Source organism: Chiloscyllium plagiosum, unplaced genomic scaffold (genome assembly GCF_037043375.1).
Source record: "Chiloscyllium plagiosum isolate Xiang-an unplaced genomic scaffold, Cpla_swu_hap1 HiC_scaffold_7, whole genome shotgun sequence".
NCBI lineage: Eukaryota > Metazoa > Chordata > Chondrichthyes > Orectolobiformes > Hemiscylliidae > Chiloscyllium > Chiloscyllium plagiosum.
The window spans coordinates 58,763,554-58,776,101 of NW_028270145.1; the positions used below are offsets into that span (position 1 = coordinate 58,763,554).

Here is a 12,548-nt window from a genome sequence, read left to right on the forward strand (position 1 = left end):
GAATAATGTACTATCAGACTAGGGACTCCTCACTATCAAGTGTTCAAAGTTTAACAACTATTATAGCTTTTATTGTGCAGAGGAGATATAGCATTAGCTTTTTCACAAATTTAATAATGCAAAACCTTAATTCAGTTAGTGTGAATTCTGTAGCCACTGTGGGATCTATTTGCAGGTAACAAATAATGAATTTTGTAGCTTGACTGCAAGCTTGCAAAAGAATGGCAGAATTTATTACATCAGTTTGAGAGTGTCTCTAGGCCACAATCATGTGCAGTGTCTGAGTAATTACATTAACTAGAGCCAAGAGTGACTTTGCAAGCCCTTTCTGAACATTTTCAATTACTTTGTATTGCTGTTTTGTGATTGGGAACAGGAGTCCCATGTACAATATCGGACGAATAAAATGTGGAAATAGTGACGAGAGTTCTGCTTGAGAGGAAATTGTATTTCAGTTAGTGAAACATGTATAGAAGGCTATTAGCTCATTCCAAAATAGAATTGATGTGGGCATCTCATTCTGGACCTGCTTGGATAAATACATCTCGCAGTTTGAGAGTGCTATGATATTGGATTGTTACATCATTCAGTGACAAGTTAAAAAGAGCTGGTTTGTTTCAAATGAATTAGATGCCAATGATTGGGTACCTTTTAGGGGCAAAGTGCAATTTTATCTCTATAGATTATTTATGAAGTTGTTCAAGAACAGCTGTCTGTGAGATTCACTGTGAGTGGCTTTTTTTTTGATAACTGCAGGTCATCGACACTTTTAAAGTGGCAAATGCAAGTAGCAATACAATCCTTTCCTTTGTTTTCCTTGTTATACCTTGGTTTCCTTGCTACACCATCTCCAAAATGATTTAAATGATCATCCAGCAGGGTTATAATGACAGATTTATTATTTGTTTTTCTCAAAGTTCCTTCCGATTTCATTTACTGTATTACGATATTTGATTTAAGTTTCTATTGTACAGTTACAGGATATCCAAAACCAGAAGTGAAATGGACAAAAAATGGAGTTTTACTGAATCAAACAGGTGGTCTTGAAATGTATGAAAAGGATGAGATTCAATTTCTTTGCATTAGCAGCGTAAATATGGCTGACAGTGGCTCATACAGCTGCACAGTGACAAACCGCAGAGGCCAGCTTTCCAGGAATTGGACATTAAGTGTTACAGGCAAGTAGCCTTGTTCAATTAAGTAATTTCCTGTAATGTTATTATTACAGGAAGAATTAGGAATACGTTCGTGTGATATTGGAATAGTATTCTTACATTCATATATTAGGTCATGCAATCAGATCCCATCATGCTAGATTGCAAAATCTATTTAGAGGATTTTTGTTAATCCATAACCTTGTACCAGAAAATGACCCCAACTACTTTCAGATTGTCATAAAAGATCCAACTATTTTACGGATGTATGCTCAGTTCAGAAAGAGGCATGCCATCTTTACTTAGTCTTGCCTACATATTACTTGATCCCACGTTACTTGGCTTTACAGGAAGAAATTAAATTAAATCGATGGCAAGAAGCGATGTTGGGTTGGAAGGCATAGAACCTGTGTGGATAGTGTTGAGGAACTGCAAAGGGAAAGTGTTTCTAATGAGAGTTGTGTGCAGGTCCCTTAGCATTAGTCAGGATGTGGGCAGGAAACAAATCAGGAGATAAAAAAGGAATGTAAGAAAGACTCTCCTATAATATTCATGGGAGACTTCAGTATATGGGTGGATTGGGAAAATCAGGCTGGTAGCAGATGCTAAGAAAAGGAATTTGTGAAACGTCTTTGAGTTTTTTTTAGAGCAGCTTGTGGTAGAGCCCGTGAGGGAACAGGCAGTTATGGATTTAATGATGTTCAATGAGGCATTCCTGATTGGGGAGCTTAAGGTGAAGGAACCCATAGGGGGCAGTGGCCATAATATGACAGAATCACCCTGCAGTTTGAGAGGGAGAGGCTTGAATCATAGAGTCATAGAATCATACAACATTGAAACAGACCCTTCAGTCCAACTTGTCCAAGCCAAGTTTCCCAATCTAAACTGGTCCCATTTTCCTGTGTTTGGCTAATATCCCTCTAACCCTTTCTTGTTCATGTATTTGTCCAAGTGTCTTTAAAATGCTGCAACTGTACCTGTATCTACCACATCATCATTCCATGTATGAACTACCCTCTGTGTGAAAACATTTTCCCTCAGGTCCCTTTTAAATCTTTCTTCTCTCACCTTAAATTTATGCCTTCCAGTTTTGAACTCTCCTACCCTAGGGAAAAATACTTTTGCTATTCACTTATCTATGCCCCTTATGATTTTATAAATCTTAAAAGGTTACTCCTCAACCTCTCATGCTCCAATGAAGAAGTCTTAGCCTATCCAGCTTCTCCTTATAATTCAAATCCTCTAGTCCCGGCTGCATCCTTGTAAGTCTTTTCTGCACCCTCTCCAATTTAATCATATCCTTCCCATGGCACACCTACCAGAACTGTGCACAGTATGACAAAAGTGGCCTCACCAACATCCTGTACAACTGCAACATGACGTCCTAATTCCTTTCTTCAATGGTCTGAGCAAAGAAGGCAAGCATGCCAAATGCTTTCATTACCACCCTGTCTATCTGTAATGGAAATTTAAAGCAACTGTGTAACTGAACTCCGAGATGTCTTTATTCAACAATACTCCCCAACTGCCCTTGTTCAAATTACCAAAATGCAACACCTCACATTTAGCACAATTAAACTCCATCTGCCACTCCTCAATCAATTAGCCTGATTAATCAAGATCCCTTTGTAATTGTAGAAAATCTTCTTCACCATCTACTATACCACAATTTTAGTACCATCTGCAAACTTACTAACCATGCTTCTTAAATTCTTATTCAAATCACTTCTATAAATTACAAATAACAGTAGACTCAGCATTGATCCCTGAGGGACATTGCTGGGCACAGACCTCCAGTCTGAAAAACAACTCTCCACCACCACTCTGTCTCCTACCATCAAGCCAATTTTGTATCTAATTGGCAAGCTTTCCCTCAGATATAATCGTATTACAATTGAGTAAAGGTAACTACAATGACATGAAGGAAGAGCTGGCCAGAGTTGATTCAAAAGGGAGCCTAGCAGGGAAGACAGTGAAGGAGCAAGATTCGGTGTTTCTGAGGATCATTTGGGAGGTACAGCAGAAATTCATCCCAAGGAAGGTGGAGATAAGATAAATAGTAATATAAAAGAAGGTTGCAAGAGTTTTTTTTAAATAAGAGAGAGAGGCAAGAGTGGATACTGCACTACTGGAAAATGAGGCTAGAGGGGAAGTAATAGGGAATAAAGAAATGGAGAAACTAAATAGGTATTTTGCATCAGTCTTCACAGTGGAAGATCCCAGTACAGACCAGAACTTCAAGAGAGTTGGGGGTAGAGGTGAGTGTAATGTCTGTCACTAAGAAGAAGGTAAATAAAACAAAGAATTGTGGATGCTGGAGATCAGAAGCAAAAGCTAAAATCGCTGGTGAAACTCAGCAGGTCTTCAGCATGTGGGAGAAAATCAGAGTTAACTTTTTGAGTCTGGTGATTCTTAACCAGAACTGTTAGCAGCTAGGGAAAATGGTATTTATGTTGAAGTCAAAGTTGAGAGAAAGGGGAAAAGGTATGAGGATGGGTGGGTGGAGCCCAGAGAAAGAGAAAGGGTCATAGGGTGAGACAGTACAGAAACAGACCTTTCGGTCCAACTCATCCATGCTAAACAGATATCTCAATCAGACCTAGTCCCATTTGCCGGGCATTTGGCCCATATCCTTCTAAACCCTTCCTATGCATACATCCATAGATGCCTTTTAAATGTGGTAATTGTACCTGCCTTGATCACTTCCTTTGGCAGCTCATTGGCAGCATATGTAAACGAGGGGATTGTGGATGGCCTGCGCTGGCCTGATGGAATACAATGTGGAAAAGTATGAGGCTATGCATTTTGGGGAAGAATAGAGATGTAAATTGTTTTCTAAATAGGGAAAGGCTTAAGATTCTGAAGCACAAAAGGACATAGGAGACCTAATTCAGGATTTTCTTAAGGTTAAGATGCATGTTCATTAGCAGTGAAGAAGGCAAAAGCACTGTTTACATTCATTTCAAGAAGGCTGGAATACAAGAGTAGGTATGTCCAGCTGAGATTGTATAAGACTCTAGTCAGATTGCATTTGGAATATTGTGAGCAGTTTTGGACCTCATATCTGAGGAAGGATATGCTGGTCTTGGAGGGGATGTTTACAAGAATGATTCCGCAGATAAAGGGCTTATCATATGAGGAGCAGTTGAGGATTCTGAGTTTGAATTCACTGAAGTTTAGAAGGATATGGGGGGATCAGATTGAAACTTGCAGAATACTGAGATACAGTGGACATGGAGAAGATGTTTCCACAAGGAGTAGAGATTAGGACCCAAGGGCACAGCCTCAGAATGCAAGGATAACCCTAGAAAACTGAGATTAGGAGAAATTTCTTCAGCCAGATGGTGGTGAATCTATATAACTCATTGCCACAGATGGCTGTGAAGGCCAAGTTATTGAGTGTATTTAAGATGGAGATGGATAGATTATGATTAGGAAGGGGATCAAGGGGGAGAAGGCAGAAGAGTGGAGTTGAGAAACATATCAGCCATGATCGAATGACAGAGCTGACCTGATAGGCCAAATGGCCTAACTGCTCTTATATCTTATGATCTTAACTGATAATGCGTGTGAAAATATTAAAAAAGCAGTTTGGTTCAAAGTGCAAAACTAATGTGTAAAATTGGACAGATGCAAATAACTTTGACCCCGAATTCATATCAATGTAGCAATATAGGCAATCTCATCTCATTAATAAATACATAGTGAAATAACTCCACAGAGGCTGGTATCCTGTCACCAAGTCACCCTTATTTACATGTGGAGAGAGCTTGACACTGGTCCAGTTTCCTCAGAGCCAGCTCTCAGAGTGAATAGAACCTCTAACTGTCCTATTCTTATCTGTCAGCCAGAGCTCCCAAATTGGACCAGTTTAACAGCCCCAATCAGAGAACTCATATTCAATGATGACCTCATTACAATCACTACCCATAGATATGCACATGTAGTGTTACATCATACAGGACTATGGAACAGGAGCTGGAAATTGGGATTGAGCTACACAATTCCATTTCTGCCAACACAACTCCATTTGATGAATGGCCCTTCTTCAGCACTTCAATTTTTAATGGCCTAAATTTTCACAGAGATGGAATGGTGCTGTGCCTTAGCCAGAATAGCATTGGAACCCCAATTCCAAAGGTTCTGCCACTGAACCACCATTTTGTCATGGGGTTTGGATGTGGGGGAGCGGAGGAGTGGAGTAGGGAGTAGGAGAGAAATCAGGGGTGACTTGTAATATGTATAGCCATGATTCATGGAGGCAGCTTCATATGTCTTCAAACAGAAAAACTTTCATTATTGAGATTTCCAAAGCACAATTTGCGGGTATTTGACATTCGAAGCAAAGCTGCCAAGAGTTATTTGGAAAAGTATTGTGCTTTTGGAGAGGTAAAACACTACTTTCAGAGAGAGGGCAGGGGCCCTTTGGGATAGGTCAGGTAAATATTTGGATTTATTCAGAGTAGATATGAATATTCAGGTAAAGTGGATAAGCTGTATTCAGTCTTAAAGCTGTCATCATTTACATTTCTGCCTTTTAAAGTTTTAGAACATAAACATCCAACCTGCAATTGTTTTCTCTTTCACTGTTTTTTTCTCATGAAAATTAGTGCTTCTTGACTGCTTCCACAGAGTGAGGGGCAGAGGTTGCTTCTGTAAGTTCAGTTTTATTACCTCCTCCAAGTGTCTTAAGGTGATCAACTATCATTCATGTGGAACTGTTAAGACAAAGGCCTGTTGATATAAAGAATGAAGTACTTAAAGGAATTAAAGTTTTGACATTGCGTGTTTTTTAAAACTATAGTCTGCAACAGATACTTGGGCCGATATTTTATTTCATCTCATCATGGTTCCTGGGCCTGCCCATTGTAGATATTGGACAAATTCATTTATAAGATGTAAGGGTTAAGAATGCTTGATAGAGGGGTGTGGGTAGGCATAGAGGGTATAAGTGCACATGAGGTGGATAGAGGAATATAGGTTGATATGGAGGGTTTGAGGATCCATGAATGTGTTGGAGGAGCATCAGTTGACATAGAGGGTGTGAGGGACCATCTGAGGTTAGTGTGACATGGGATGGCATGTGTTAGCATTAATGAGGCATTAGGAGTTTGACGGTGTGTAAGGAATGAGGGCTAGAGAGCTATTTATAGTTTTGTTGCTGTTATTGAAACTATATCCAGGTCACAAAAGTAGGGCTTTTAAACAGACTGCCTAGCATCAGGCATCTGATGAGGTAGCCTCCAGACTGTTTCTGGCAGTGACAGGCCTGCCTCCAGTCAGCAGCTGCTCCAGCAATAACTCTGCGCTTCTGATTCAGGGGTCAATCTTCAGCTCCTATTACCAACTCAGTTCAGGCAAACCTGCAAAATCCTCATGAGTAACACTTTAGTCCGAACTTTAGTTCTGGTTGTACCTTGGTTGTGGAGGTAGAATTTCAGTCTGTTTCTCCAGGATTGAGGCTCAGACTATTTAGCTGACTAGCCTCAATTAAACATTTCCAGTCAATTTTCACCTGCTAGGAAGTGATGAAAAACCATGAGGCACAGAAACTGCCTGCCAAGACCCAGATGACTGGAGAGTACTGTAGTCAGGACTGTCTCGCAAGGTGTCATAATTGGGGAAGAGAATTGACAGGGGAGACTTACATTTTCCTTTTGGTGTCTGTGAGACTGCTGCTCCTTCTCCTGACCCTGACAAGGTTGGTCCTTAATGTCTTCCCTTGTGCACTTTTCAGTGGATTTACATACAAATTGTCTCTTCAGTAAAGTGCTACCTGGACAACCTTATCACATTCTGTCCTTGCTACTCAATACTAAAAGGACTATTTAAATAAATATTCTGTGTACTCTTCAAGGGTCATCATCCCATTACCCTAACGGCAGCTAAAACATTTTCATGAGACTTTGCCTTTACAGCAATGCTATATTTTACAATGTTGACCTGTCATGAGCAATTATTGTAAATTATATGTCGAGAATGTGTTTCTGGGAAAGGACAACAGGTCAGGCAGCATCCAAGGAACAGGAGAATCGACATTTTAGGCATAAGCCCTTCATCAGGAATAATGAAGGGCTTATGCCCAAAATGTTGATTCTCCTGCTCCTTGGATGCTGCCTAACCTGCTGTGTTTTCACAGCCACATACTCTCAACTCTGATCTCCAGCATCTACAGTCCTCATTTCCTCACTTATAATTTATAATGCAGTAATTAATATAGAATGGTCAATGCTTGGTGGTTAATTGTGGATTTTATAGATAGTAATTAGTAGAGTAGCAGCCTGTTAAAGCTGAGCTGCATATTCGTCTTTGAGGTAAAATGAGGTAATTTCACGTGCATACTAATTCTGAGTATTTTCCCTTCAAATTATTGTTTTGGTTTCATAGATTTTTCAGCCTACTAGTAGCTCTGAGGAATAAAGGCTATTACTACAGCAAATATATGTTAATGAATACTTATATTACTGGTTATCTCATGCTCTCACTTCAGTTAAAATGTGTTCCTTTCAGGATAAATTATTTATTGTGATGATTGTTAAATTGTATGGCAATATTAGTGGAAACAAGCATTCAGTTCAATGTTTGTTGGCTGTTTTTCCAAATGCTTTCATAACTTCAGCCGCACCAGAACTGCATTAGTCTACTAATTTTGATGTGTAAGTTTTGAACAAAGTTATTCATTAGTGGAACCATTACAGTTCAGACAGACAAAAATATAAACAAAGAAATCCCTGGTCACATTTCTTGATGAATATTGATGTGATCACATGACACTACCATGTGTACTATATTTGTAGATGTATTAGTGATAATTCAGTTAAACCCTGCATTAAAATAACATCTGGGCAAATCTGTTCATGCAATAATGTTGACAACAATAATTTCTAAACTATAGACAAGGTTTCCTGATTTTACAGCATAGTTATATGATTTCATATTTCCCAAATTAAGTTGACTGGCAGACAACTTGTTTGGTCCTTTAAATTAATGCTGTGGGATATATCTGCATGAATGCTTGCTTCAGCTGAGACAGGCTGTTTAAAATAAGTTAGTTAATGCTTCTGCTTTGAGAAAAAAAAGTTGTATCTGACAAATTAATTAAACTTAGCATACTTGTATTCCACTTTAAGTTCAAGATTTTAATTGTATTATTTGAATTCAGGAAGCTGTCAACTAGCTGAAATGAGGCAACTTGGAAATTACTTCCTGCCAGTATTACAATTATTCCTACCCCAATACTTTATTAAAGTGAGAAGTGTTAACCAAGTAAATTATTTTGGAATAATTGTAGGAAGGCTGAATTATATATCCAAAGCATGCAAATGTAAAGAATCTATGTACAAATTATGATGGGCTGTTTTTGATTAATCGATTTAAGGCTCCAAGGAAGAGGAGGTACCACCATTTTTCACTAACGTATTGAAGGAATGCAGAGTGAGCGAGGGTGACGATTTCTTTCTGCAGTGCTCAGTGGACGGCAAACCTCAGCCTCGGATTACCTGGCTTGTGAATGGTGAGAAAAGCATCTCCTGATGGGGATTCATAAGGAGTATATAGTTCAAGCGTTAGTAAGTTAATAATAGCCAATCTGCAAAGTTCAAAATTAATATGCACTTGGGTAGCTTATGATTTGTAAGGTTCTTTGTATAAAGCTGCTAATATATTTCTGTGCATCAATTAAGTCATTGAAATGTGTGCATATGGGTATTTATTGTAGTAAAATAATTTGACTTGTGTCAGACATTATCATAACAGGGGATGAAACGTCTGCAACACAAATTCCCAGCTCAGCGAACAGAACCACAACAACGAGCACCCGAGCTACAAATCTTCTCCCAAACATTATCAGAACAAACTGGCAAGTAGTTGCCAACTGATCTCCTAAAGTCATACTTGTAATGGTTGGATAACTGCAACATTGTGCCAATATTCGTAACACAAAATTGCTCCAAAATTAGTATCAATGAAGCTGCCAAAAATAATTCCAGGTGATTTAATATATGGGAGTGTTCTCATGAAATCTGTAAGTTGCGTGTGAAAAATACTAATTCATAATATGGGTGTTACAAACCATTTTTCTACCTTCTTTGATTGCTGTGGAGTTACTTGTTCTAGTGAATAAGAAACTTATTTCTCAAAATCTGTAATTGGGGCATTAATGGTTAGCCTTGGAAAATTTATTACATTTAGAAAATTAAGATATACGAATAAAGTGATTTCTATCATGTGTATTCCTAGGTACCAAGTCATAGTTATTTTGTATAAGAACCATTCATATTACACATTGATAGTTTTTCACCAAATTCATAATCTTATGCTGATGAGCCATTCTTTTTCCATCCATACACCAAATCAGAAGTAATTGTCATAATTGTTCCTTTTAAATCGAGCTACAATCTTAACATCACATTCTTTAGCTTTTCCTTGGAGCTTTTCAATGTTCCATAGATTGAGATTTCCATTCAGGAAGTTCAAGTGGACAGTTAAATGACTTATTCCACTTTATTTTATTAAAAGTAATACACAATATCCTCTGATTTTTTTAAATCCTTACCTACAATAGCAGTATCTATGGATTTTCATAAGGTTTGAAGTTAGTGTAGAATTTCATCTATTCTTAAGGTGCAGTTCTAAAACAATGCCAGAAGGAGTCTCCAGACTATTATTCGATACTTCTGCTCTTCCAGCACACAAGTCAAAAATCGGCCTTTTAAAATTCAGAATTAAATGTAACCTGTAACACCATTAATATAGCCATACCCAATGTTTAGCAATATTTATATTTAAAAAACATTGTTGTTCTTTTCTGGCTTATGATAATAAACCTCAAATTGAATAGGATGTATTCTTCCTAAATTCCCTATACCATGTATTCAAGTGTATGACCATTTCAAATTAATCTTGCTTGGTGTTATTTATAGCTAGTCAAGGGATTAACGCTTTAATTAGGGCAGGAATATTATCCCATGTTACACAGAAGTTATTATTCTATTATTGAAGTGCAAGTATGTTTAGTTGTATTTCCCTCAGGCTACCAGGTCTCTCTTGCTGTGCCTTCTTGAGGACAATTAGAGGTTAATTATTTTGAGCAAATCATAGAATCAATTAAAGATCAGAAGAAGGGAGCTGAAAATGATGCTGCGATTCTTGAATTCAATTGAACTCTTTTCCTCAGGAAGTATTGTACATTAGAAATGATTGGAATTCCTTTCTAAACCAAAATTTTTGAGCGTTGTTGAATACAACATACATATTTCAGAACTTTTATATGTTTGGATTTTTAAAATTCATGCAAGTTATGTGGCCATGCCAGCTCACTACATTCTATGATGAAGGTTGCAATTACTATACTGTTAAAATGTGGGAACTATAGGGCCTGCTTGGTCTAGTATGGTAGAGAAAAGTCATTTCCTAGGTTAACTAAAGGGTCTCTTGATGTTAACAAGATACAGTCCATTACATGTCAGCAACTAGTCTCAGCTTATGTGATTTACAATGCTATAGAAACTTTGAGATGACCAGATGTTTGGTCTCATTTTTTTGGGTGAAGCATTATCTCTGAGTGAGTTAATAGTCCTGACCCTGTACTTGACTTCCCTATTTGAGTGTGGCCATGTTGTTGAGCTTGTGATATGTTTCAATACAGAACTGGCAGCAAATTAGCAGAAGCGCCCATCAGCAAACTGTGGCGCATTATCCGAACCAGCTCATCAGGGATACCATGTGTTGCAAATATTTCATACAAGACTCTGATAACTGCATCTGTTGCTGTGCTATGAAGCTGCTTAACCTCTATCCATTGGGCTTAATAATCAGTGTGATGAGCTCAGATCTTCCATCGAATATAAGTAGAACTGTGGCCATATATTCCCATGATAAAGGGAGAAAGGTGGTGGGTATTTATAATTCTTATTGCTGTGGTCTGCAGATAGTGCAGGTCTTGCAGTTGGTGATGAGATCCTTAAAGTCATTGGAGATTTCAGGCCGCTACGCTGCTGACAAAGTGTTCCTGTGTAGCAGTCCTATGACATCTTCATGAAAGCAAAACGTCGGGATACATGGGTCCTTTTCTGGTTGGCAAGTAGTAAGTGGTGGGTCACAGGGTTTGATCCTTGGGCCCTAACTATTCACACACTATATTAATGACTTGGATGCAGTGTTAAAAATTTACTGTAGCCAAATTTACAGATGACAATAAAATAAATGGGAAAGTATGTTGCAATGAAGAAATAGAAATGAAGTTTAATGGTGCGTCCATATATGAGGTTATCCATTTGGCCAGGGGAATAGAAAGGCAATTTATCATCAAAATAGAGAGAAACCCCAGTTGCTTCAGTGCAAAGGGATCTGGGTGTCCTTGTGCACGAATTGCAGAAAACTAGAATGCTATTACAACAGTAATAAGAAAGACAAATGGAAATTTAGCATCTTTTGCAAAATAAATAGAGTATAAAAGTATAGAAGTCTTACTGCAACTGTGCAAGGTATTAGTGAGACCAAATCTGGAGTATTGTATACAAGTTTGCTCCCCTTCTTTGAAGAGGGATGTAGTTGGAGAAATTGGAGACACTTCAGTGGAAGTACACTAGATTAATTCCAAAGATGAGGGGTTTGTCTTATGAAGAGAGATTGACAGTTCAGGCCTGTACTCACTCGAGTTTAGAAGAATTGGAGTATAAAAGATGCTAAAGGAAATTGACAAAGTAGATGTAGAAAAGGTGTTTCCACATGTTGGACAATCTACAATGAGAGGTTATAATCTTAGGATAAGGGCTAGCAAATTTAAACAGAGATGTGGAGAAATAATTTCTCTTAAAGGGTCATGAATCTGTAGAATTCACTCCTCCAGAGTGTTGTGGATGCTGGGACATTGACTAAATTTAAGGCGGAGATAAAAAGAATTTTAATTAGTAAGAGGTTGAAGAATTATGGAGTGTTGAGGTCGAGTTGAGATCACCCATGATATATTAAATGGTGAAGCAGGCTCAAGGGGCTAAATGGTTTCCTTCTGCTCCTTGGTCTTATGTTCAAAAGGAATAGGCCATGATCCTAAAGAGACAGGCTGAGTCCCAAAGGGACAGGTCACTATTTTAAGGAAACAAGCTGTCATTTTGAGGAGATGGGTTATTTAATCATAAAGTTTGTACAGTACACTTAGTGATCCTTTGGTTCATTGTGTTTGTGCTGGCCGTGAATCATCCATCTATTCTCATCCCATTTTCCAGCATTTGGCTCACAGCCTGATATTCTTTCGTGTTTCACGTGTTCAGCTGAATAGTTCTTAAATGTCTCGAGGTTTCTGGCCATAACATATCCCCAAATTACTCTGTAAATTGATCCTTCCATGAAGGGGTATAGTTTCTCCCTCCGTTTGTACCCCTCAGAACTTTGTAC

General features: G+C 38.2%; 1 protein-coding gene across 3 annotated transcripts in view; it reads left to right on the forward strand.

Annotated features, from left to right (window-relative positions):
• The window catches only part of LOC122551600 (myosin light chain kinase, smooth muscle-like), a 424,085-nt gene that overhangs the window by 218,440 nt on the left and 193,097 nt on the right, over window positions 1-12,548 (forward strand). For all 3 annotated transcript variants that reach the window (XM_087989064.1, XM_043693744.2, XM_043693743.2), the window contains exons 10-11: window positions 975-1,178; window positions 8,533-8,667. In XM_087989064.1, coding sequence (XP_087845190.1) covers window positions 975-1,178; window positions 8,533-8,667 — 339 coding nt within the window. The remainder of the gene's footprint in view (window positions 1-974; window positions 1,179-8,532; window positions 8,668-12,548) is intronic.